The 27,388-nt window shown below is 47.6% G+C and overlaps 1 protein-coding gene across 5 annotated transcripts; it reads right to left on the reverse strand.

Moving 5' to 3' along the window:
- Window positions 1–861: 861 nt before the first annotated feature.
- Window positions 862–17,019, reverse strand: LOC118206350 (kinesin-like protein KIF2A). Of its 5 annotated transcripts, none has more exons than XM_035378956.1 (21): window positions 16,812–17,019; window positions 13,997–14,091; window positions 13,452–13,574; window positions 11,200–11,254; window positions 10,759–10,932; window positions 9,744–9,844; window positions 9,419–9,514; window positions 9,229–9,283; window positions 8,837–8,999; window positions 8,624–8,714; window positions 8,267–8,330; window positions 7,990–8,081; window positions 7,604–7,746; window positions 7,012–7,216; window positions 6,520–6,630; window positions 6,137–6,204; window positions 4,606–4,719; window positions 3,305–3,452; window positions 3,122–3,223; window positions 2,784–2,919; window positions 862–2,281 (listed from the first exon to the last, which is right to left on the reverse strand). In XM_035378956.1, the coding sequence occupies exons 1-21, from the start codon at window positions 16,870–16,872 to the stop codon at window positions 2,196–2,198; spliced, it is 2,283 nt and encodes a 760-aa protein (XP_035234847.1). In that variant the 5' UTR covers window positions 16,873–17,019; the 3' UTR covers window positions 862–2,195. The 5 variants fall into 5 exon arrangements, with proteins under 5 accessions (XP_035234847.1, XP_035234848.1, XP_035234846.1 ...); XM_035378957.1 differs by having other exon boundaries at window positions 4,636–4,719; window positions 10,759–10,935; XM_035378955.1 differs by having other exon boundaries at window positions 10,759–10,935.
- Window positions 17,020–27,388: the final 10,369 nt, after the last annotated feature.

Below are 27,388 nucleotides of genomic sequence, written 5' to 3' on the forward strand. Positions count from 1 at the left end.
GAATTTGCCACTAGGTGTCAGAGACATACCAACTTATACACAATCAAACAGTAGCCGCACGTGTACTTAATTTAAAAACTCCGTGTGTAACATAACTTTTAAAAAATCGGAAACATTCTATACAGTACATAAATGCTTGGTTATTTTAGCCACATAATTTCCCCCCCCCCCCCCCCCCCCAAAAAAAACATTCACACATTGTGCACTTGTGCACCAAAAGCCCAGAAATCGCCCATTCATTTCTTCTTCTTCTCCCCCCCCCCCCATTGCATCAATATAGGAACTTGGATTTAACGCTGGCCATTTGTAGTCCAACAGGTCCCCTACTGCAGCCCGGAATGGTGTAACTGCCACCATCTTGGGAGGTAAGGCTAAGATGCACCAGAGGCAGTGAGATCAGTTTTCATTAACCCACCAGGGCCAGCATAACCCCTCCTCCTCACTTGCGTGATGGGCATTCTGACACAAAATGGCTGCCATGCCTCACCCAGGTGGGGCCTCCATACTGGTGGTGGCTGAGGAGAGTCCCCTCCCACCTTCACAGCAAAGCACTTTGAGACTTGAAGGAAGGCCCTATACAAGTGCAATAGAGTATTAACGACTGGAGGAGAGCATGCACAGTACCCTGAATAAGGCAGGTAGAGCAGTAGTTTAGTGGTGAATAACTGGTGCAGTGTAGCTGTAAATAACCAAACAGCATTTGCATTGTAAAACCGCACGTTTTCGGGCGGGGCACCTTCAGTCCGAACTCCGGCAGTACAACGCGACACCGCGCGGAGCGGCTCGGTTTCGGGTGTTGCCTGGCGCACCCCCGTCCCACGCCCCTGCCTCACCCTGTGCACAAAGCAGGTAACGCCCGTATCAAATCAAACAGTCCCCATTTTATTCGGTCAGCTCCACAGCATTACATCAGGCGCACAGGCCCAGAGAACATCTGCGAACAGCAGGTCAGTAACTACGCACTAAACGTTTGTTATCAGCGTTTTTTGTTTCGTTATTCCCCCCCCCCCCCCCCCCGTTTATCTTTTCAAATTTTTTTTTCCTTTTCTCTTTTTATACAAATAAAGTGTCACATGAGGTGGAAAAGAGTTTTTTCTTTCTTTTTTTTTTTCTTCTTCTCGGTATTAAAAGGAAAGAGGAATGGAGGAATGATTCGACGTCGCACGGAAAACTCGGGTGCCGCATAAACGTACACGATATGGCACAGAAACCGAAGCGGAATACAGACAGGTGTCCGAGACACACAGGTAACGGGGGGGGGGGGGGAGCTGCACAAATGACGTACCCTTACTCAGACTGTGATACTGTACGCGGCAGAGAGAGAGAGAGCAGGGTAGGGGAAAGAGGGGAGAGGGGAAGAGAGGGAGAGAGCAGGGGAGCAGAGAGGGGGAGAGCTGCACAAACAACGTACCCTTACATAGACTGTGATACTGTACGCAGCAGAGAGAGAGAGCAGGGGAAAGAGGGAGAGGGGGGGAGAGAGGGAGAAGGAGAGAGGGAGGGAGGGTGGAACACTGGCCCTAAAGTCATGTCTATAAACAGTGCTGGCTAATGCCTGTGATGGGGTGGACTTCAGCTCCGAGCTGATCTGCGTATACATGCAAACGTGTCAGGACCGTCATTACCCTTCAACACACCCAGCCTACAGACCGGCAGCCGGGAGCCAGCCAACAGTCTCTTACTATACAAATCTTTTTTTACTATATAGATAAAAACAAAACAAAAAAAAACGAAATAACCTAAAACAAAAAATATATAAATAAAATACGTAGGGGATAAAACTGTTTTTTTCTTCCCATTCCAATTAAAAAGGCAGGAATTGAATACTGGAGTTCCCCAAGGTCTAGTGTGTATTTTTTTTTTCTTCCTCTAGTCCTTTGTTTTTTTCCTCCCCCGTTTCTTTTTCGTGGACGGCAGGGTGGACAGAACGAGCCAGCTCCTCGGACAGATCCCAGGTGGTGACAGGTAAAGGACGTGCTGGAGTGGTACCACCACCGGGGGGCGCTGTTGTGAGTTTTTCTTTTTTTTTGTTTTTGTTGTTGTTGTGTTGTGCAGGTTTGATATTTATTCACGGTCAGCGCTGACAGACTGACGGACGCAATCCTTCATGAAACCTTCAGACGCGGGCGCCCCCCAGGCCTTCTCTGAGCGGGCCAGGTGGGGGCCCCCTCCATGGAGAAGGAAGGGGGCGGAGCTCAGAGGGGGCGGGGCCGTTTGGGGTTGATCTGCTTGCTGGCTTGCTCCTCCTCCTGCAGCGTCGAGCGGAACGACTTCACCTTGTCTGCAGGGAGAGAAGTCGAGGAGAGAGGGATAAGAGGGGGAGGAGAGAGGGATGAGGAGAAGAGAAGAACACACCTTAGTCCACGGAATACGCTCTTGCTGCTCAATTCCGTTCATACTTCACTCAGTTTCTACTCAGGGCTACATTTCAGTTCTACACATTATTCAGCCATACAGACGGATTTTAACTGAAGCAGTTGAGTACTTTGCTCCAGAGGACAAATGCTAGGTCCCATCTCTGAGCCTTCAGATTTTAGGGTAACTGTGACCCTAAACTTTACAACACACTGCCACCCTGCTTTTACCTCCATTATAGGACAAAGTGCAAACCAAGGAACACAAACACATCAATGACACGTGGTGACAAACAGCTGGAGACGGCCATTTTCTCTGCCTGGGTTTACAATTCTAAATGCCCAGGTGAGGGAAGGGCCTTCATTAAAAATAATAATAGATTTTAAATCAAATTAGAATGAAAGTAATAAATAATCAGGGTGCCTTGCCTCGCAGCTCGGTTAAGATCTCAATCTTCTGGTCCAGGATCTGCTCCAGCTGCGTTGCGTATGTGTCCACGTCATAATCCACCTCCTCCGTCATCTCCAGCAGAACCTTCTCATCCTCCAGCCACCGGATCGACTCCTGTGAAGGACCATAGATACCAGATAGTCCATAGGTAATAACCAAGTTACCATAGATACTACAAACTTATAGATCAACTGCAGTAATTCAGTCACCACCAATACACCTATGTCCATAGATCCATGGCAGCAAACCATCTACCATAGATACTAGATTCTCACAGATACGATACTAGACCACCACAGACTGCAGAACAGCTTACCTGGAAGACGGCTCGGTGGTCCTCCAGCACCTGTTCCTCCATCTCCACCATCTGAGACACGGCCTCGTGGAAGGTGAAGAGCTGTGGGGAGACTTCCTCTTCCTGTGGAGGGAGAGAGACACACGTCACGCACGCACTCCGGCCCCCTTCCCATCATGCTCTCTGAGCGGTGGAAAGCCTTACGTTCTGTTCACAGAGCAGTTTGAGGTCGTCTCTCTGGGGGGAGCTCCCCACGCCCCACTGTGCCTCCAGCACGTCCAGCTGGTTCACCGAGTTGATGTTGGGGCGCCCCTCAATGGGCGCGCTGGGGTCCACGGTCAGCTCCTTCACCCTGTGGTCACAGGGTGCCAAACATTGACTGTTATGCATTAATTGACCTATCAGAGCAGGATCAAACTCCAGTCCTGGAGGGCCGCAGTGGCTGCAGGTTTAACTCCAGCCCTAGAGGGCCGCAGTGTCTGCGGGTTTAACTCCAGTCCTGGACGGCCGCAGTGTCTGCGGGTTTAACTCCAGTCCTGGACGGCCGCAGTGTCTGCGGGTTTAACTCCAGTCCTGGACGGCCGCAGTGTCTGCGGGTTTAACTCCAGTCCTGGACGGCCGCAGTGTCTGCGGGTTTAACTCCAGTCCTGGACGGCCGCAGTGTCTGCGGGTTTAACTCCAGTCCTGGAGGGCCGCAGTGTCTGCGGGTTTAACTCCAGTCCTGGAGGGCCGCAGTGTCTGCGGGTTTAACTCCAGTCCTGGAGGGCCGCATTGTCTGCGGGTTTAACTCCAGGCCTGGAGGGCCGCAGTGTCTTCATGCGTTTGTGGTTTCCTTCCAATCAGTCACCAATTTAGGCCTTGAAAATCAGGCTTATGGATCGAACAAATTAAGCCTTTAAGTGCTGAAACATCAGCACCTTCCATGGCTGGAGTTTGAGATCCTGGCAATTAGTGCCATAGCCCTCATGTGCCGGATACCACCGTAAATGTCCGTGTGTGATGTCATCAAACATCGTCATTGACATCCACAGTGCAAATACACAAGTACTGCTTGACATGGGGGAAGCTCACAAACAACAAAAAAATAAAATAAAAAAAATTAGTAAATGAAAAAGCCAAACCGGTTACAGGCCAGGGGGTAAAGCCAAGGTCACTGTGCGGAGATGAGTGACAGGAACACGCGTGCGCAAATACGTGCCGTTATAAAGACAGAAATAAACTTTGTGCCATAAATAAAAAATATCTGCATGGGTTTGCTTACAAGCTTAGTGCACACACAGCCCATACACACATACATGTGCATACACAACAGCACAAAAACACGCGCACACAAACTCACTCACCGTTACACACGCGCACACATGTACGCACACACACAAGCACACAGGTCACACACAGCCCAGGCAGGTGCAGCAGAGGAAGGGGGTGACACACACACACACACATAGCGGCAGTTTCCGCGTGTGCGCGCACACGCGTGTGTGTGAAATGGGAGAGCGGTAGACCTGCGTGTTGAAGTAGCAAAGCCATCGTACTCATAGGTGGGGGACAGCTCAGCGCGACCACCAGCATTCTGGGAGAAGGGGATGTCTGAGGGACTTATCCCAAACTCTTTAACTCTGGAGACACCCAGGGCGAGAGACGGAGGAGGAGAGGAGGAGGAGAGAAAGAGAGGGAGAGGTAAAAGAGGAGAGGAAGCAGAGGAGAGAGACAGAGAGCTCAGATCAGGACGTACACACGCACACACACACACAAAAACACACACACACACATACACACACACACACACCTGCTTTTCAGGTAAATCCTCCGAGCCCAGACAGTTTCCTGAGGGCAGGAGTGACGCAGTGTGATGTAATCACCAGGTCACAGAGACATAAATAGGCCACGCCCCCACAGCGGGGGAGAACAATCCAGTGAGGTCCACAGAGTTAGCATTAGCAGTCAGTGGATTGCTGCTGTGTGGTGAGCTGTGCAGATAACAAAGCCAAGAACCGCGATTTTAAGTTACGTCCTGCGTCACAAAAAGGCCAAGCCAATGAGGACCTCCAACCACTAGAGGGCGTGAGGACGGAGTAGCCGAGGAAACGAGTGCAAGGCGAACGGAAGATCTTTCTCCGGTCAAGAGTCGAGTTGAGGAGGCAAAGACGGATAAAATAAGTGACTGGAAAGAGCTAAATAAGGAATCACCAAACAAGCCTGAGAAAGAGGAAGCAAAAGGCCTTCGAATCGGAGCAGCCACACCGCACTCACGGAATCAGAGTTTTCAACACAGACCAAATTTTGCTTTTCAGTTTTTACAGTAGAACTCAGGTCGGGCCAGTCTGTAATGGAGTTTCCCTCTCACACAGTGTCATTGAGTTGGATATTAGTCACCCAACCTGCACAACTTGCAACTTGATATTTATAGAAGGTTTTTTTTCGAAACACACAAACACACCCCGTCTGCATATTTCATTCACAAAGGAGTCATTCTCAGCCTTTTAGGCTACTTCAGGCTCAGATCAGGCCTTTAGGCCAAGCAATGACAGCTTGGTCAGCCTGCGCCCTAAGACACTCTGTGTGAGAGAAACACGGAGTAGGGATCAGTGCTGTGGAGCACAGAGAGGGGATCAGTGCTCTGTAGCACAGAGAGGGGATCAGTGCTCTGGAGCACAGAGAGGGGATCAGTGCTCTGCAGCATAGAGAGGGGATCAGTGCTCTGGAGCACAGAGAGGGGATCAGTGCTCTGGAGCACAGAGAGGGGATCAGTGCTCTGGAGCACAGCGTGGGGATCAGTGCTCTGGAGCACAGCGTGGGGATCAGTGCTCTAGCACAGAGAGGGGATCAGTGATCTGTAGCACAGAGAGGGGATCAGTGGGGATCAGTGCTCTGGAGCACAGAGAGGGGATCAGTGGGGATCAGTGCTCTGGAGCACGGTGTGGGGATCAGTGCCCTGGAGCACAGAGTGGGGATCAGTAGGGGATCAGTGCTCTGGAGCACAGGGTGGGGATTAGTGCTTCATAGCAGGGTTTGGTGATCAGTGCTCTAACGTACCTGTTAGCGTAGCGCAGCGTGTTTAACGTGTTCTCACATGACGTCATGCCAGGAGAGATGGTGGCGATCTGCAGGGAGAGAGGAAGAGCTTCAACCGCAAGAATGCTGGGAAAATGAGTCTAATACATAAAACATGTATAATACATGCATGCACGCACACACACACACATACATATACAGAATACATACATAAAACACACACACGTTCACGCCCACACACGCACTCTCAAAATGAACCATAAAAACGGTGTATTCTCTCTGTGTACCTTACGATAATATTCACCCCATAACAAAGTGTTCACGTTTCACGAGCCACGCGACACTGCGGATGGGACAGCTCCATGTCTCCGTATGTGTGTGAAGGTGATGGAGCGGGTTCTCACCATGCAGGTCCTGGAGTTCTCCCCGATGAAAGAGTCCCGCAGGACCTGCGTCAGCTTGCTGGCCCGGAACGGGGTGTGGGGTTTGTTCCGCCCCAGGGCCCGGATGCACTCCTGTCCGAAAAACAGAAAACCGCCTCGCTAAACTTCCCAACCGGTCACACCAGCATTCATCGTGCATTTCCAAAATTCAACCTTCTTTTTCTCGTCCGTATTTGCATGCTTAGCTGAAAACAAATGGCGATCTATACCCAACTTTAGTTACGTTGAACAAACTATGACCTGCAGACCAGAACTGTCACATGGATGGATTTACTGGCTTTTGCCACTTAAGTAATACATTTTTGGAACCTGCCTCTCATAAAATCTAAAGAAACAAAGAAGTGAACATCGCAATAAAATAATAACTTTCTAAGTAATCCATTAACAAGATCGCTTCCTCCCCCTCTGTTCGGGGGAAATCTGACCCATGCCCTTTGACCCCTGACCCCTGACCTTGAGCGCCAGCAGGCTCTTGTTGATCTCGGCGCCCTCCAGGCGGGTCTGGCGGTCGGCGCTGGACGTGTCCGCGCCGCGCTCGTTCCCCGCCAGGTCGATGAGCGAGAACTTGCCGTGCATCTTCCTGTTCCGCCGCAGAATGATCTGGAACACCGCGTGGCTGCGGGACGAGTGGGCGTTGGCCGAGGTCTGCCCGGACGTCCTGGCGGGATGGGGGGGGGGGGGGGGGTGGAGTTAGGGCGGGGCACAGGCTTTACCTCTGGAACAGGTAGAGGCTGAGGCTCCACCCACAGTATGTATGAGCTCAGAGTAAAGGGTTCATTATGACGCTCATTTAAGACCAAGACTGTATTGTTTCAAGCCACTGTGTGTCTCTCTGTCTTGTTTTAAGAGGAAACCATTGTAACTTGCAGAAAGAAATCCTTCAAAACGATATTGGAAGTTTGCATGTGTGTGCTTTTCCATGACTCAGCCATTCTCAGGCACAGAAAACGCTGCGTTTGGAAAAAAACAAAATAAAGATACAGCAGTGAAATGAAAATGTATACTAGTTCCACTAGAAAGCTATCAGCCCGTTAGCGGGGCTCACCTGCAGCTGTTTCCCACTTCGATCAGTTTGAGGACGTCCTCGGTGCAGCGGACGTCCCTCTCCTGCAGCCCCACCACCTGCACCTGCTGCTTCCCGTCCTCCAGGACCCTGAGCTTGGCCTTGCGGTTCAGCAGGTCGAACACCTGGAGCGGGACCGCACACCGACCGCACGGTTAGGGGCCGCACACCGACCGCACGGTTAGGGGCCGCACACCGACCGCACGGTTACAGACCGAAAACCACGCCAGACACGCAAGCACAATCCGCTCACATGTGGGCTTCAGTTTCCCTGCTGTCAATCAGCACTGATCTAAACTGAGCTTTTAATTAACGCTGAGTCCTCTGAGGGGAGAAACTTTGCAAATTAAAAGCGTGGCGAGACTTGCCTTCCCACTGTAGATCTCGAAGAAGGTGGCAAACACCTGCAGATCCAACTTCTTATAGTGCGGCTTCTTCAGCATGAGAAAGACATCCCGTGCTGCAGAACAGGGGGGGGGGGGGGGCACAGAGGGAGGGGGGGCACAGAGGGAGGGAGGGGAGATAGAAGGAGAGAGAGAGAGAGGGAGGGAGGGAAAGAAAGAGAAGTTTGATGGAGTGTCATATTACTGGTCTAATCTCTATGATTCAGGAGTGGGCCCGGTGTGACTCCTCCCCCCTGCTCACCAGCCAATGCGTAGATCCCTTTAGAGCAGTCCTGGTTCTTCCCAGAAAAATCTCCCCCCATCGTCTGAAACACAGAGACTCAACCCTGAGAAACATCCTCGTAAACACACACACTTATCGTCCATTAACACAAGCTGGCCATTTACAGATTAGGAACCTTCCCTAAAATGGCTGTGCTCCACATGGGATTCAAACCTGCAACCACTGAGTTACAAACCCAGTTTCACTACACTATACTGTCCACATGTTAGACACCCATATGTTAAGATACTTTTAAGTTGTAAATAATAATAATAGGAACAAGTATGAAATAACACACACATATTGTTACGACATATTAGTGTGTCACCGACTCACATGTGTTTTTCCACTTCCTGTTTGTCCGTAAGCGAAGCACGTGGCCATTCCCCTCTCGAAGATGGTCTCTACCAGTGGCCTGGCAGTGAACCTGCAGGGGGCAGCAGAGAGGCCAATCAAACAAATCGCCATTAACTTCAAATCTGTAATGATACAGAAACAACTTCCAAGGGGGGAGGGAGGGAGAATCAACAAAAGACAGAAAGCACTCACCTGTAAACCATCTCGTTAGTAGTGGTGTCGTCGAAGGCGTAGTCGAAGCGGAAGGTCTGGTTCTCCAGGTAGCGGGTCAGATCCACCTTCTGTTTGGGCTCGTGCACCATCACCACGTCCTTACTGGGGATGGTGATCACGTCCAGGTCCTTCGCTGTCAGCTCTGAAGAAAAAACATTTGCCATTCACCGTATACTCCAAAAATTTACATAATTTATGTTTATTCATTCCATATACATCTTCTCCAGAGCAACAGTGCCCACAGTACTGGCACCTGAACACCTGTACTACACTGAAAATGAAGTATCACTCTACAAAGGGCTGTAAAACATGTTAACAAAGCAGGGAGAAAACATGGCGAAGGCGGCAACATGGTGCTCAGGTGTTTTTACCTTTTTTGTTGAGTGGTCGTTTCCTCACACACACGCATATCCTGTGCTCTTCGATCTGCAGACAGAAATGGCGACGTTAAACCTGCTTCATGACCTCTCTAAAAAGCTCCTCCCTCAGTATCACATGACCTCAGAGCTCCTCCCCTCCGGATCACATGACCTCTCTAAAGAGCTCCTCCCTCCCACTCACCAGGTCAGCCGTGCTGAGTGGTCGGTAGTCCAGGCTGGCCCGGAAGTCCCTGATCATGTACATGATCTCATAGTTGGGGATCGTAGTGTCAACTTCCTGTGAAACAAAAAATAACAAGAACGTATATGTTTGTTATGATGGCACACAGCTGAACAGGTTTGCAGGTGTACAGGTGCACGTCTGCAGGTGTGCTGGTATATACAGTAGGTGACAGTTGTGTAAAAGTACGGGTGGGCAGGTGCACAGGTATGAAAGTCAGCAGTTGTACAGGTGTGCAGGTGTACAGGTGAGCAGCTGCACAGGTGTGGGTGGGGCTCCGGCTCACCTGCGCCTTCTTCTCTCTCAGCTCCTGCTGCTGCAATCGGCGCCTCTCTCTCTTCTCCTGTAGCTTCTCCACCTCCTTCACACAGTTCGATTTCCTCCGCGCTACACGAAAAAAAATACTTTTACTGACAGGGCATAGCCTGCAGAAGCTCTACATCTCTCTCTCTCTCTCTCCCTCTTTGGTTTTAAGCTTTTCTATTAAGTGGGATTGATCTGTGTGTCCTGTTATTAGACTATGAGGACATTTCTGGAGGTCACCCATGATGCAGTAGGAGACAGAGCTCCCCCTACAGGCAGGCTGGCACACAACACCATGCAAAAACGGACTAAAGTAACACAATGCTTGGGTAGCACCAAATCAATGTGAACTAAACGTTTCTACATATGTAAATGTGATACCATATGCAGTAACAAAATCCCACTTTTAAAGGAAAGGCTAAATTAATCAGTGTCTAATCCTGTTCTGGTTTTTAAAAGCACACTTACAAACATAGTCACTCAAAAAATAATTAACAATAATTGTTCATTTTGAAAGAAAAAAAAGACCCCAGCACCAAAGGGAGGTAAGAGTACGAATGTGGAAGTAAGGGAGGGTAAACCCCAAAACTCCTTTTAAAAGAAAAGACCCCAGTACCACTCCAGTCCAAACCCACAGCATGCCCTTCCATCAGCGATCTCAAACTAACATCCTGGAGGGGCCACTGTGTCTGCTGGTTTCACATGTGTTCCTGTGCTTAAGTGCTTAATGTAAGTCAGTGACCGGCCAAAGAGTCTGCACACCCAGCTTCCAAGGCCTAAATCAGCTGCTGTTTGAAAAGAAATCACAAAAAGCCAGCAGAGACTGCAGAGCCCTCCAGGACCGGAGTTTGAGATCCCCGTCTTTGGTCCTTAAAAACCGAGCACCACCAGAAGCTCGGTCCATGGGAGCAGGCTGACCAGAAATATTTTCCAGAAGAACAGAAAAAACGGGTGGAGCGGGACAGAGGAGTGGGCGGGGCGGGGCGGGGGGTACATACAGGAGATTCGATGCTCTATTTTTGCTGGGATCTGCCGCAACCTGTCAGTGATACTACCATTCTGCTGGGCCTGGGCCTGGGTCAGCGGGGTCTGGGGGGCCTGGGGGGGCGGCGCTGGCTGTGGCGGGGCGGGGGGCTCGGGCTGCTGGGGGCCGGGACGCACCCGCGCCGACGCTGCTGAAGGGGGGGGGGGGGGGGGGGGGGTGAGGACAGGGGTCAGAGGTCAATGACGTCAGGAGAGCACGCGCAAACAATGCAGCAAAGCATATACACACACATCCATACACACACACGCGTGCACACGCGCACACGCGCACACACACACACACACACACACACAGATAGAATGTAGTTGCCTCCTGTAAATAATGGTGTAAAATGTAAGGGGCGTTTCTGTGATGGAGGTGTCGGGGGGGGGGGGGGGGGGGCAGGCTTCCTTACCTCGGGTGTCTCTTGCAGGGGTTTCATTTTTAGGGGGAGCGATGGTTCGTCGGTTCTGCCACAGATAAAGACATTTAAAAATCAATTCAAATAGAACTACATCAACATTATTATAACATGAATCTCAATTTATATTTATATCAGCAAATTCTATATTATCCAAATTTATATACAATGCATAACAAATAGAAATATCACAGCTTAAATTTTTCATTGTCACAAGTCAATTTTGACACATTGTGGCTTGGACAGGAACACAGGAACATCTCACATTGCAAAATGTGTAAAACGCTTCAAATAAATGTAAAAAAAACAAAAAAAAAAAACACTTCAGAAATGTCATGTTTATGTATGTTTTGAAATACATAAATATGCATGTGTAAATACTTCTTAGATTCCACAACAGAACCGGTTTGAAGTCACTGACTTATATGACGTGAGGGTGTCAGATTGCGGCTGCACTGTTTTCCGTGTCTGTTTTATAACAGCAAGCAGTGAGCAAATGCCTCCTCTCACCCAAGACCACAAACAAAAGGGGAAGAAAAACACTTCTGCCATTTTCATTCAGGATATTTTTACCCATTAAAACAGGAAAGCCACAGCATAAATCTGTCAGAACCTGTTTTTGTAAACCTGTCACTGTCATCATACTTTCATGCTCAAACACAGTCATATTTTTGACTATTTTTTTCCCCTCAAGCTACATTCACTTCCATAAGCGGTGATGGGGGTGACAGGGGCTGCCATTTTCCTCAGATATATTATTGTCCTTATTTAACACAGCTCTATACTGACGGTTGATTGGCCAGAAGGCTTAGAGACCAAGCTTATACTGACTGTTGACTGAACAGAGGGCTCAGGCATTAAGACTATACTGACTGCTGATTGGACAGAGGGCTCAGGTACTAAGGCCATACTGACTGCTGACTGCTGACTGAATAGATGGCTCAGGCATTAAGGACATACTGACTGCTGATTGGACAGATGGTTCAAACACTAAGGCCATACTGGCTGTTGATTGGACAGATGGTTCAAGTACCAAGGCCATACTGGCTGTTGATTGGACATAAGGATAAGGCACAAATGCTGGTGTAATGAAGACCCTTCCACACTGGGAACCTCTGCCCCTCAAAGAGATATGGCTAACCAATGCGTACCCAAGTCTCCAAGCTGTGAGGATGCTTTAAAGCTTCCGAAAATGACACACAGATCCAACAAGCTGCAAACGTCCTGATGACCCGCTGCCACAAGGGAATCCGGCGGAATTCAGAACGCTGCTGGCTGATGATGTCACCACCCATCTCAGGCAGCTGGGCGTGGCCAGTCGGGCGGGGCCTTGCTGGTGTGAGACACACCCTCAGAGTCTGACGCGTGAGCCTGTACCCTGCACAACCAGCCCGAACGAAAAAACCCTTCAGCCTGTCTCTAGTGCTACGAGAGCAGCTGGAGGGGGCGGGGGGGTGGATGTGCCCGGCCGGTTGCCCTGGCAGCAGCAGCCTGAAATTTAGGATCGCTCACAGGCACACGGGGGCGGCGGCGGCGGCGGCGGCATCCGGAAACATCTTCCGCTAACCGCAGCGTGAAGGGGCTCAGACCGCTGAACAAAGGCCCCAAAATGACGGAGCTCCTCCCCCTGGCTGCACCCCCGCTCGCTCCGCAACCCAGCGGGACCGCGGCAGAGCCCGGATCGCTCCGAGACCGGGCCGCGGGAGCCCCCCCCCCCCCCCCCCCCCCCCCCACCGCCGTCTCCGACGGCAACGCCGTCCCGTGCGCTGCCCTGTGGCTGCAGGACGCACCTGGACGTTTCCACACCAGCGGCGAAGGACGCGTTCTGGGAGGAGGGGGGGGGGGGGCGTGGCCAGCATGCAGCGCGTGCCCTGCCTTCTGTGTAGTAACCATGGCAACAAGCACTGCCTAGCAACAGGTGTCGTTATACGTTTATTTCTGAAGACGTGCTTTAAATACCCTGTATTTAAGATGGGGAAAGGGCTTAACCCCTTTAGACCCCCATTAACAGTTCCTACAGACTCGTTTGTGTCACTAATATTCAGAATTTGAATTCTTCCTTCATACCATCAGGCATTTTGGTTAGTAACTGGAATCCACTGGGGTGCTCTCAAATTTTGCCAGGAAACCAAAGAGATGAAGTGATTCAGATATGACCCGGGACTGGCGATGACATCATCAACCAGACGTGTTCTAAATTCCGAAGGGTTCCGCCGCGGCCAGGGGTTAATGGGGGGGGGGGCTACCTTGGCAATGCGGGGCACCTTGGTGGCACTCTGAGCGGGAGGGGGCGGAGTCTCGGGTGTCACGGCGATCTCCTCGTCGGGGGCCACGTTAGGGTTCAGCGAGAATATGCTCTCCAGGTCAATCTGCACCGAAGGAGAATGAGAGCCATTCAACAAACACACACAAACACTGACTAAAATACTGTATAGTGTGGGAAAACTGGAAAATAAAGAGCCAAAATGGAGGCAGAAACACCCCAGTTCCTGACACAATGAAGGAGACAGTTAGCCTGCAAATCAGATTCTGGTTCGGTAATGGCACAACTTTGAATATTAAACATGGGAGTTGAATATCTCGTCATTACATATCCATCTGACTATCATTGTGTGTGAGTTCAGATGACAAAGGGTAGCCTTCACAGGAACTCTTTAGACTGAAAAAGGAAGACTGAAAAGTGCTGGGGAGTGCAATATCTCTACCCCATCACCTTTCGCTGAGTGATCACTGGTGCTCCACTCTGCAGGACACACCCTGTTTTGGTGGAGCTCGGTGTGGGCGGAGTTACCTCTTTCCCTTTGGTGTCTCCATTCTCGATCCACTCCACCGTCACACTCTCGTTTTCCTCGTTCACGGACGTGACCATGGCCTGGTGTATCCGTCCTGTGAAAGAACACGTGCATGGCAGCTATTTCGGGGGTCCTTCACACGTAAATCACGCGGGATAAGCGTGTGCAGCAGAATGGCAGCCCTGTGGTCAGCTTCAGCCACTGAGCACAGCTGAGACAGGAAATCCTCCTACACTGAACACAGCTGAGGCGGTACATCCTACTACTCTGAGCACAGCTGGGGCACTACATTCTGCTATACTGAGCACAGCTGGGGCAGTACATCCTACTACTCTGAGCACAGCTGGGGCACTACATCCTGCTATACTGAGCACAGCTGGGGCACTACACCCTGCTATACTGAGCACAGCTGGGGCACTCCATTCTGCTACACTGAGCACAGCTGGGGCACTACATCCTGCTACACTGAGCACAGCTGAGGCAGTACATCCTGCCCTGGCATACCTCAATCCACCCCAGGCCTCACTCTCCCTCTCTCCGCAGCAACAGTCAATATCACACACTCACACGAACCCCCTGGAAATGACAGTTAGCACTCAGCTGCTGTCTATTAACGGGGTGAAGTGAGCGGCAGTCGACCTTAGATACTGCTGGACTGGGCTTCTTGGTAAAGTCAATGAAAACTCCATCCACCCTCTGAGATGATATGTACACTATGAACACTTGAAGCTGGCCCATTTAAACCAGCCAATAGTTTCTCACACACATGCACACACTGTGGTGAAGGCTTTGTTAAGAAATCGACTATCAGCTGATGCAGGGGCAGTCGACAGCGTCCAGTTAGAGATCACAATGACTCAAGGTGTCCAAGAAACAAGTTTCATCTTTGCCACCACCAGGTAAGCACTGACACAATGAATGGCTTGCATTGACCTCAGCGTTGTGAACCACAGTATTGCACATGAGTTGGATGCAATTCATTTTAGGAACACACACCATAGAAGAAAAAAAAACTTAGTTTCTTAAACAGTCCTACATTTCATTTTCTCTTCAAAACACAGAAGAGCGATTCTGTCCCCCAAAACCCATTGCTAGAATCATTCTGTCCATCCCTGACCAAAATAATCTTATAATCTTACTTGTCCTAAATTCCTTGGTTACATGTAGAAAATCTCCTTCAAAATAAAACTTAAAAAAGGAAATGTGCAGTGTTTGGCAGTCGTTCTTATTTAAAAAATCAGCAGTAAGAGAACAGTCATAGTGTCTGTATTGACTCAGGAGGGGTTACCAAGACAATGAGGAATCAGGTTTGTTTTCTGCAGATATTATCACGGTTGAGTTCAGTGATGGTTCTCGTGTCCGCGATAGCGTGGACCATGTAATCAGACTCTAAACAGCAAACAAGAGTGATGGCTTCCGGTGTCGTCTTTAGCTGCTGTCATTTCCCGGTAAAACACGCTGCTGCATCCAGGTGCTTTACCTCTGGACCTAATGACCTTTACCTCCTGCTGCTGTAAGTAACTTCGCTAATTACAAAGGTCACAGGAAGTACATCATTTACACAAAAAATAAAAGCCCTGTATGCATTTATTCAACAAAGCAGTGTTCTAAGGAAGTAAATGTTTACTATTACCTGACCAGTCGTGTGCTAAATTGAGATGAAATATTTTTTCAGCGTGGCAAGTAACGTGCGAATGATGCCATGAATTCACTCAAAGACGTCACCCTGTACTAAAAACATACCAACGGCGCTAGGCCTCGAACAACCTACTACTATCGCATTTGCAACCATTTCTATGATGGGGTCTCTTTCTTAAACCTTAAATGGTAGGAAACGTAGCTCGCCAGGTAAGCCACCCATGTTAACGATGTTACTGCATCTACAGAGCCAACGGTCAAGCTCACTGGCCTTTGTCTTAGCTTATGAACAACATATGTGCACGGGTCGAAAAACGCCACATGCGAATCTTTTTTTAAAAAGGGATCAGTCTTGTCATTCAAATATCTCCTTGATGTCCTCGCACAGCATCTCACGCCCTAGCGATGCACTGAATCCATGTCTAAATTTTTCAGCATTGCCGAGCGTCTGCCAAATAGTGCCCCTCCATCCAGAACGCACAGTCAACCCACTTGCACATGCGCCAACAACACTCATCGTCAACTGCCTAAAAGTGTCCCCTTCTAGCTAAGGCATTGATTACGACAGTCGAATATCTATTCGGGTTGTCAAAAAATATTGAGTTGGTCTCTTACTGCCGTGAGCTGGGTATGATCAAAACATATGCAGCCAAAGTTAAACTGCAAGCTAGCTGGTTGTGGTTGATAAGCTGATAAGAGGTAATTTAGCTAGCTAGCTTGGTTGTCTTTACTAGTTTTTTATCCTGTTTGGATAAATAAAATTTAATTATAAAGCGAGTTACAGCTGACCAACTTTGTTGCCAGATATGAGACTATTTTCAAGTTACGGGTGAAATACATTGTAGCCTGCTGGAAGTGTCCAACCGAAGTGACGCTAGCACGGGATGCGGTCAATGCAGGCTGGATAAGGGCGTTACATAAACTCAGAATCACACGCCAGAAACTCGGTGCTTCTGTGTTCGCTTGCTGCCCAAGGACTGACCGACTAAGCGAGTTCATCTTGTATACCGCGTTAAAAACGAGTCACACAGCGAGAGAATTGAGATAGTAAGCCGGGGATAAGCCTGTCTCCACCCCGGGTCACTGCAGCTGCGCCTCGCCTCCAACGGCTGCTGCTCACCACGGCAACACAAAGATCCTCAAACAAGTCCGGGTGTGAAAATCAATGCGTCTTACCATCGCTCCGTTTTATTTCCACGTAAATGCCGACTATGATCTTCCCGAAATTAGCCGCCATGCTTCATGGGTGACTTGCGTGAATATTTAGGTAGCTGGGGAGCTAGACGTGTTTTTATTTGAAATAAACTCAACCAGTTGCCCTGCGCTGCCGAAACCGGGAGGGGGCTACAGGAGAGAGAGCAGCAACCGGGAGGAAAAGATGGCTGCAGGGCGCCTGCGCGGAACGCTCACCCTACTGCTCGTCACCGCGGCATCCTTAAAGGCGGAGGCGTCATTTTGCCGACAGAATAGATCCTGTACATTACCCTGATGTGTTTATTTTTTCCGGAGTGACTTCCCAACGACACAAAACGAATTTATGTGAATGTCAATCACAGTATTTTATTATTTTAATGTATTGTATTGTTTTAGCGTTTAATTGGTGTGCTGTGTAAGCCTGAATATAACAGGAAGAGCCCAATATGTTCAGGAAAGGGGAAACATGATGCAGCTAAATAGAATATTTAAGGCCACTTGTTAGTCATAAAATCAAAGATAATGACACATGACCAATGGGAGGCGTAATTTCCTCATCCAACCAACAGCAGCAGCACACATTCAGATCTGCACAAGGTCAGATCCATGATGCAAAATATAGATTTTAAGTTCCTAAACTCCCCATTCCCCCTCCCTTGCACCCTCCCTTCACAGTTTCATTTACTAATATTATAATCCCTTAAAATAGCCTCTTTCAATTCCTGCATGTCATGAAACTGAAAAATCACTACTCTTTCTATTTAAAAAAAACCTGCTTTCAGCATAATCTAATTTCAGAAATACATGTACTATATCCAGTGATTATTCTTACGTTATTGCACAGTTGTGCTGCATTCATATGGAAGAGAGAAGTTTTCCTCCAGCAAATACAAAGGGTTGAATTTGGTGGTTGTTATTTCCAATATGGTTTGAGGATTAAAGCTGGCTCTAATTGAAAGGATTCCTGCCGTTAAGTGACGGGAGAGGAGGAGAGAGAGAGGAGGAGGAGGAGGAGGAGGAGGAGGAGGAGTGAGTCACAAGGCCATGTCTGTGAAGCGGATCAATTATGCATCCTGACTGGGAAAGAGGAAGAAGAGATATCCTGTGCTTCTGGGAGACCGCTTATTCAGCGTAGCCGGAGCCTTGCAGTTTAACCCTTCAAACTGGTCGTTTCTGAAGGCCTGAGGCCTTCCTGTTTAGAGAAGCACACCGTCCAGCCTCACAGATACGATCCTCAAACAAGCAATACTCGCTCAATACGAACAATACAATAAGTATTTAGGCATGATACGCCAACTAGAAAAATGATACAATTAAACTTCAGTGTAATATTCACCAATATAAATATATTTGAATTAAAGTATCCATGTGGTAGATTGAGAGCAGTGAACTGATGCTTTTTCTTTCATTCTAAAAAAAAAAACATTTTTTAATTATTATTTTCCTATTGTTTTTCATTGTTTATTAATTGGCCAATCAATGTAGTTTATAAGGTCTTTTGAAGTAGTGTTGGAGTGCCGTCATGATTGGAGTCAACGATCGCAGTCCATCACTGTTACTTGCCTGACCTAACCCTTAGCAAGCAAGTCTGTGTAGCCATCAATCAGCAGCAGCGATCGCGCGGAGTGGCGCGAGGCTTGTTTTGATAGCGATCAACGCACGAGCACATCAATCAGCCAGCTTCGCACGTGGCCGCTGACACAAACTGAAAATCAATGCGCGCAAGTGCTCTACGCGAGGGAACGGCGGGAGTCAAGCCGTAAATATCCAAATACGAGTTGTGATGTGAACTGTTGTGCACCTCTGAAGAAGGCTGAAGCTGGAGATGGACGCAAGAGCGTACAACTGAATTATGACTGTCTTGCTCAGAGCAATTTAACTCAGATCTTTACATACAATCCATTTATACGGCTGGATAGGACAGAGGCAGTTCAGTATCTTGCTCAAGGGAACAACGGGAGCACCCCTGGAGTGGGCCAAATTAGGGTTGGAGTGAAAACCTACAGGATGGTAGATTGATCACCAGGAACAGGGTTGATTACCACTGACCTGCAGTATAACCTTTGAGTTACAGGCCCAGTTCCCAAACCACTATACTGGACAGCTGCCCTCATTTTAGATTTTTTAAAAATGTATTTTTATTTATATTTTCTTTTCTGTGTGTTGTGGATGTAGGTCATAAGGTATTCTTGGGGAAATTCTGTTAAGAGGTTTCAGCTGTGCAATAGCCGTGGAGAGGAATTCAGCAGAAAAAGTTACTTACAAAAAAAGGAGAGCATTCTTGTTGTAGTCATGCAAAACATGGTCTGTGGACAGAATTTTACATCATAAACTAGCCGAGCCCTCTGCATTATTCATTCAGCTGTAAGCCGTTCTTACCATAAGAGAAAAAAATGCTATCAATAAATAATATGTAAAAAGCATAGAGCATGCAAAACATTTTATACTCACCATACTGAAGTGCAGAACGTGAAATGCTGCACTTCAGTGATGGTTCTGTTGTGTATATAATATTCATATGGAACATTGGGAGTCTCAGGACCGATTGGGACTGTTAACTGGACTGGATATTTGTGAATTCTAAAAAATTTCGATAATATGGGAATTAACATTATGTTTTGTTTTTTTTAAAGGACAGCAGCTGTTTTTGTGTTTTTGGCTGGACCGCAACAGCGGGGCCAGCCCTACAAATGCGAATGTCTGTGACTGACTGAGTGACTGAGTGAGTGATGAAGTTACACCATTGGTCGGCCGAGTTACGACGTTGCACTATTGGTCGGCCGGAGAGGTCCAGCCATATACTAGGTTTTGACCTGGTCTTGTTTTGCTTTGTTCATACAGGTGGAAAGCAGAGGGTTACACATATAGAAGGGCCCACAGATCAGAAGGTGCCATGGCAGTGGATTAATTCCTTGCCTTCACTCGCATATAGACCAAGATTTGGACCGTGGCACGCGTCTCACCTAATGCTTTTACCCGATATTCCCGTATCTTACCTTTAATGCAGTTCACAGGTAGACCACTCGATGGCAGTAGAGGGCTGCTGACCAGCTGCATGGTCTAAACTCGAGGTATAACCCAGTCTTGGTTTTTCCAAAAAAAAAAAACCTGATCAGACTCAGATCATGACATTACATTACATTTATTTAGCAGATGCTTTTGTCCACTGCAATGTACAATAAGTGTATATGATCAGCCAACTTCAGAATGATAACTTCAAATGGATCAATAGTTCACTCTTCTCTGAAGAAAGTGCTGACCTCTGTTTTCTCTGTTGTTTGAAATGGGTAACAAGTTCTTGCTTTGGGCAAGCCAAATGTAGTGTATTTTACACTGTGTGGACTGTGTGTGTGTGTGTGTGTGCGTGTGTGTGTGTGCGTATGTGTTCGTGTTCATGTGCATGTGTGTGTGTATTTGTGTGATAAATAAAACCAGAACAATCTGAATCCCCAAGACCAGGGCTGGGGACATCAGTTTTATTAAATTGAATGTCATGTCATTTCTACTGTTTTCTCTAAAGCAGTGCATTCTGGGCCTGTGGAAAAGGCTGAGTGGTGTGGTAGAGATGTGTGTTTCTCTGCTCTCTCCAGACACCACAGTTACATCTTTATTCGGTTTGACCCCCCCCCCCCCCACCCCTCACATCATCCCTGGGGACCAAACTGGATGAAATTTATCATGGGACTAAATCCCTTGTGGGACAAGACTGCCACTCTAGCTCACTGTTGTCCGGTTAAGAGCACATGACCTCGTGAATATTCATTAGGACGAGACAATGGGCCACTGCGCTGAACAGAGGGCCGTTGATGAAGGAGAGGCGAAAACATTGTACTATTTTTTCTTTCTGTTACTAATTAATATTCACGGTGACTGACAGGGCTGTGCTGTTGGCTGCAGAGGACGATGAGAGCATATCCATTTTAGAGCACATGCAGTTGCACATTGAAGCTATGAGCATTTATCCCCGAGCCACTTACACTCCAGAGTAATACATTTTAGCTTCATGTTCATTCCTGGGGTTTTCCTTGGATTTAGAAGCAATGGGTGCTGTGAGACTAAGGGCTTTATTATTGGTCAGAAAGGATTAAAAATTATAATTATTAATACTTTTTTTATTGAAAATTGTGGGAATCTGAGGCTCTAAAAAACTTACGCAACAGGAAATCTGAAGGTCACAGGGAAGGCGGAGCCAAGATGGTGTCATCGAACCAAGATGGTGTCACAGTACTGAAAAATGACTAAAAGGGAACTTGAGAGGCAGAGGCAGATCATCCCAACACATTTTTAAGTCCTGCGAAACTGCTGAACACACACACACACACACACATGCGCACATGTGAGGTGTGCACACACACAAACACACACACACACACACACACACACATGCGCATGTGTGCACACACACACAAGTACACAAACATTTTGTTGTGCGAAACTCTCCCAAAACAAACACAGCTGTCCCAGTGATTTATTTTGCATTGTTGTGAGACATGGTATGACCTCTGGAACTTTGCCCCCACACACAGGAGAGATCAAACAAACTGACAGGGTGCTGGGGGGGGGGGGGGGTCAGAACAGGATCTACACACTACAAGAGAAAATACACATGAAATTTGTACAAAATTATGAATGAATGCCCATGAAACAAATTTCTGAACTCCAGCGGACACACCCGAAGAGACACACGTGCACACCCACCCACGCTCTCCCGCAGAAAAATGGAAGCAAACCTGAATGACAGTCAGCTTCCGGCCCCACTATTGCGACAGACGCATACATCTTTCCGCACAATATGAGAGGCATCACAACCAGACAGCAGCCCGTCAGCTTCGCCGTCACAACCACAGGAACTATGTGTCCTTTCACTTCCATGCAAGAGGACAAGAAGGTGTGGAATTACGCAAGAGAAAGCAGCTACGATTGTTCGTGAAGGTTTCCCAATTTCGATCACCATGGTGACAAAACAGGCGTGTGCTTTGTTGCCATAGACGCAGGTGACATGTCAGAACCTGCCGCATGCCATCGTAAATGGCAGATCTTTACCTACATCCTACACCTGAGAACCTGACCGGTGACAGGTGATCCTTCAGAGAGACACAGAGAAACAATGAGGTGGCGCCCCCTGGTGGCAAAACGACCTGTGTACAGTACCAAACCACACAAATTAACAGGGATAAACAACTGGCATTTTTTTTTAAACGAAAGAAATATACTGACACTATACAAATACAAAAGCAACACAAACACATGTAAATTCACCAGCATTGTCTAAGGAACTGTCAGGAACTGGGGGGACAGTTAAAGAATGTAACTCTCACCACTAGGTGGCGCCAAATATCTATTCAGAACTAAAGTTATTTTTGGCATAAGTGAACTTGATTGCGCAGTCATGATTTCTCTTCATTATTACCTGGTCATGCTATGGTGCTGTTGCTTCCAATAGAAGGAGCCAAGGCGAATCAGTGTGTTTGTCAGCATGTGGGTGTGGCCTCAGTGTGACGTGCCGATATGTGGGTGGGGCATCAATGTGATGCATCAGCATTTGGATGGGGTCTCACTGCAAGATGTCAGTATGTGGGTGTGGTCTCATCATAATAGGTCAGCAGGTGGGTGTAGTCTCTGTGATTGGTCTGTATGTGGGCAGGGCAGAAACTCTCCAGTCCTCCTTCTCCACTGCCCCCCCTCCCCCTCCCCCTCCCCCCCCCTTCCAGATAGTAGATACGGTCACACAGTGTATGGCAGCCAATCTCCTCCGCCCTCACACACCACTGAGAGTCATGCATGAATCTGATTGGCTGTGAATGCTGTGTTTTGTTTTTAAGGTGACAGCAGTGATGATGCCTGGAGTCTGACGGATATTACTGAGGTGCTTCTTTACTCTGCATCCAGATGCTGTGAGAACAGAGAGAGACGACAAGCTGGTTTGTTCACTAGAAGTGCAGGTAAGGTAACAGCCGGGTGAGTGCAGGTAAGGTAACAGCCAGGTGAGTACAGGTGAGGTAACAGCCAGGTGAGTACAGGTAAGGTAACTGGCAGGTGTGGACCTACAGCTATTTAAGGAACATGATTTCCAATTTATGACGATTCTTAGTGTCTTTAGTGACACACCGTTTCATTAAGAATACGCTATGAAAAAAAAGGGGAGAAAAAAGCTAACGTGTGTTCTTAAACAATTGCATTGAGCTGAGCTAGCTAGAAAACTACAGCACATCTGCACAGACTGCAAGCACCCAAACAACCAGAGGAGGGCGGCGGTTGCACAGTGGGGCAGTGAAAGTCCTTCGTACTGAAACCCCTACCTCCCTGGGTGATGCTTCAGCCAGTGAGGTGCTGGGAGCGCCACGGCCAGGATTTAATCTTCTCCCCGATGTCTTACACAGATAAGCCAGACTGTTTCATTTATCTTGATGCTAAAGCACAAACGAAATAACCCACAAACAAATAGAGAGGGTGATTTACAGCAGCGTGTGACTTTTCCTTTGGTAATCACTTAATTCTCCCCACTCCTGTGAATTGCCCAGCCAAGCACATTATTTATGCAGCCTTAACTGCGTTGAAGGTAGCATAAGAGTTTCCCCTCCAGCGGAGCCTAATTCACCACAGAGTAAATAAGCACATTATTAATGAGTCCCTATTGATCTTCATCTGAAACGAATCGGCCCAGATTGCTTTGCTTTCTCCCATAAAGTGGCTGAATCACAGTGATTCATCCATACTGTTAGCGAGGGGGTACATTACATTAATTTTTTTTTTGTCGCTGTAACAACCTAATTTCGAGGCCAAGTTCGGTACAGTAACGAGGTGTGTCCGTATCAAATGGAGCCATAACCAGATTTGCCGCGAGGGACTCCGGCTTGTGGAGGTCAGGCGCGTAACTGTCCCTTCGTTAATCACCATGGCAACGGACACTGGGGGCTAGCGCTAGTGGTTCCACCAATGATGCCATTAATTGAAGCTTAATTACAAACCCCAGCGTCCATAAATAAAAGTGTAAATTACTGTTTCCCTCTGCTAACCAGTGCATTAGTTAAAAGCCTTGTGTTAACACCTACATTCATGTTTTGAATCCAGGTTAACCATTGATCATAATAGTTGAGAGAATTCTGATGTCAAGGAATCTCCCCTAACAGACACAGACACAGACACAGAAACACACACACACTCTCTCCATTTCTCTCTTCCTCTCTCTGTAGTTACCTCATCAGGATTCACACACAAGCTCTTGCTCTGATTAATAATTGATAAAAGTTAATAATAAATGAGGGTGTGTGTGTGTGTGTGTATGCGAGAGCAGGGCAATGTTGCGTGACATGTCCATTACGGAAGATTTTCCACACCTTTCCATCCAGTCACCTGACAAACTGCCATGGTTCTTTAAATGTTACTGTGACGTTGAGACAATGCTGCCAAAGATACTGAAATCCTGCTCTGTTTGCATGTCCGAATGCATATAAGAATCCCACCAAGTGCATCTAAACCAAATTTACACCTAAATATTGTGCCACACATTTTTCTTTAATGTGAAAAGAACAAGCCAATATTTGTGAAGCTAACTGGTTAATACTGTAGTCCACATCTCCCCGTTTCTGCTTGTCGTACGTAGGCCTATAGTTGTCAGTCATGGCTAAACACTTCCTGCTTTGAAGGTGGAGCTCCCGGGGAGACTAGGAGAAAAATACAGCCTACTAATTTATTCCGGGGGTGAACGAGGCCGTCTCCGCGGAGTAATTGTCGTTGCTTATTCCAGAGCGCCTGCCATTTACCAGTCAGCCGCTTTATCGCGGGCGGATGGCTCCTCTGACATTTCCAGCCCTATCCTTTCAAACTTCGGCCGCCGCAGGAACGTCCGCCGCTCGGGGGAAGCTGGGGGGAATTTGATAGGGTTCCTCGGTTGCCACAGCAACTGTCCATCATCAGACCAGAAAGAGGCCACGATCCGCGGTGCGCGAGCATTCCGTCAGACCGACATTTCATGCGTCTGCCGCAGGGACGTGAGGTAATGTTCAAACAGACTTAATGTGAATTAATACCTATTTGAACCACACCACCCTGCAATTAATATCATAAAATGATATTTTTAAAACAATGGATGAAATAAACAGCATTTAATCTGTAGTAGTGTATGTCTGTGAGAGAGAGAGAGAGAGAGAGAGAGAGAGAGAATTTGTAGCTGATTTATCTGCGCCGTTTGAAACCTCGGAGAGCCTAATGAGGCCGGTGAGCAGCATTTTACCGTCTCTTTCATCACAGCTGAAATCGAGGCTCTTGTCCAAAAGCAGCTGCTTCCCCTCAGAATGGCCTTATAATCAATTATTCTCACTGTATGTTACAAAAAAGGGACGGGGCCAAGCGAGTCGCGAGGGAGGGAATATGACCGTGGAGAGACATAGCAGAGCTGCGCTTCGCGAACACTTCACGCATCTATCCATCATTACTGTCCTCGCGCTGAAGATAAAAACGAACGAAAACCAGCCATATAAAACCTTACAAAAAAAAAGAAGAAAAACTGAGGGGAAAATCGACTATAATAACGAATGGTAAACACTCGTTAGTGTGTGACGTAATGCAACCCACCATTATAATCGGGCATTATTAGATTGGCACATTGGGGAATTATTAGATTGGCACATTGGTCAAGCCTGGAAATGCGTAGTCATCTTTGGCACGACCTTTCTGAATACAGATCGTGCTCTTCCAGTTTCCCTCACACACAACCCCCTTAAAAGAGAGAGTGCATTTTGTGTGAGCCAACCCTTACAGCCGAACATATGTTCACATACGGAGTAAAAGTGTTTTGGAATATGTCAAAAAAAAAAATGTAACGGTAGTGAGTTTCCATGGGTGATGGGTTCCATGGGTCCAATTTAAGAGGTTCAATCGCGCACTCATCCTCACCCTCATCTGCTTCACTCATTTTCACCACCGTCGCAGGAAGAACATTCCGGAAGAAACCATATTGCTTCCTCATGCAATTCTGCAGCTGTCTTTTTGGTTAGGAGGGGGGGGGGAGCTTTAATGAACCTGCCTGTGGAGCGGCTGTGTGTGTGTGTGTGTGTGTGTGTGTGTGAGTGCGCGCGCGTGTGTAGACAGATCAAGCGCTAACGTTCACCGAATGCATTTTTTATTTTATTTTTTTTAAAGAAGAAAAACCTCAGAAGAACTCGTGGTCACGCATAAACGAGGCGTTGAAATATCGTCCCAGCGTTCAAAAACAACGTTTAAATAGTGCCGCCTGCAGCCAAGCCAACAATCACAAAATAAATCAGTGAGGGGGCAGGGAGTAAAGGGGGCGGGGCCTGGACGCGAGGCGGAGCGCCACGCCCTGGAGCCGGACCAGGATTAAGTCACATCCTGAAAAGCCCGTTTTGGACGGGGCCTGCGCTCCACATGCTCAGCTGTGTGTGTCACAGATCCTGGCTGGATTCAAGACTGCAGAGTTTATACACACGCGTGAAAAACGACCGGAGGAGGAGGAAGAGGAGGGAGAACGGAGGAAGAACGCGAGCTTGCCGTGGGAATAGGGTACGACCTCTGACCTGGACGCATTTGTAACTCTGGCCGTGATTGGTTTCGGGCGGGGCAAAGGTCTTGTGTTGCTAACCTTTGCGTCTAGTCGAGTATGTGCCCTTGCATGTACGTTCGGGCTTTGAGATCTCTGGGGCACACCGAATTTGAAACAGTCGGTAATAACAAAAGAACATCTACATCAGACAACATAAATCACATCCAGATTCGAATAAAAAAAAAAAATTTGATTTAGTATCAATTTCATAACCTCACTACGCGTATAATAGAAATTTTCTCCAGAGTCTGACCACAGTGTCAAACAAGGACTCCATTATCTTGTATTATTCCAAAATGCTCCATTTCCTATTACACCGCAGTTGAGCGAAATGATAAAGAATGCCTAAAACCAAAAATGCACAGTGGCTTTTGCAGGCGTGTTTGTGATGTGTGCACAACATCTGATGAATGCTGCAGTTTTCATTCAGAAAGATACTGTGCTATCTTGAGAGGAAAGGAAGAGAAACAACACCTCAAATGACCCCCCGTTACACTGCAGTGCCATGTTTAAGTTGCTCTGTATAAGGCTGTCTACAGGGTCAAATACGCATTTGTTTTGGATTCAAATACTTTTCTGTGCTCTATTGATCTTGCCTGGTGTAACTGGGCCAGCCAATATGACCAGAAGGTGGGGTTTAGCGCTTTTTGAGAGTATTTCATTGGCTCCAATACACCAGACAAGATCAGTAAAGCGTAGAAAAAATATTTGAGTCCAAAACAAATGCATATTTGACCCAGGTCTGCTCAGCAAATAAGGAAACACAATGTCACAGGATTCACTGCACAGTTCTGGCAACATCTCTCTCACAGAGTGCAAGGAAAGCAATTAGGAAACATCATTCACAGGCAAACCAAATGGCATTGTGGGACATGGTTATGAAAATGGAAACATTGTGTATTAAACGTATCAAAGTCAGCATTGTCATCAATGTCATTGTGACGTGTCAAAGAGAATGACACTTGTTACCTGCAGAAAAGTGATTCAGAGAAATAAA

Source organism: Anguilla anguilla, chromosome 10 (assembly GCF_013347855.1).
Source record: "Anguilla anguilla isolate fAngAng1 chromosome 10, fAngAng1.pri, whole genome shotgun sequence".
Lineage (NCBI taxonomy): Eukaryota > Metazoa > Chordata > Actinopteri > Anguilliformes > Anguillidae > Anguilla > Anguilla anguilla.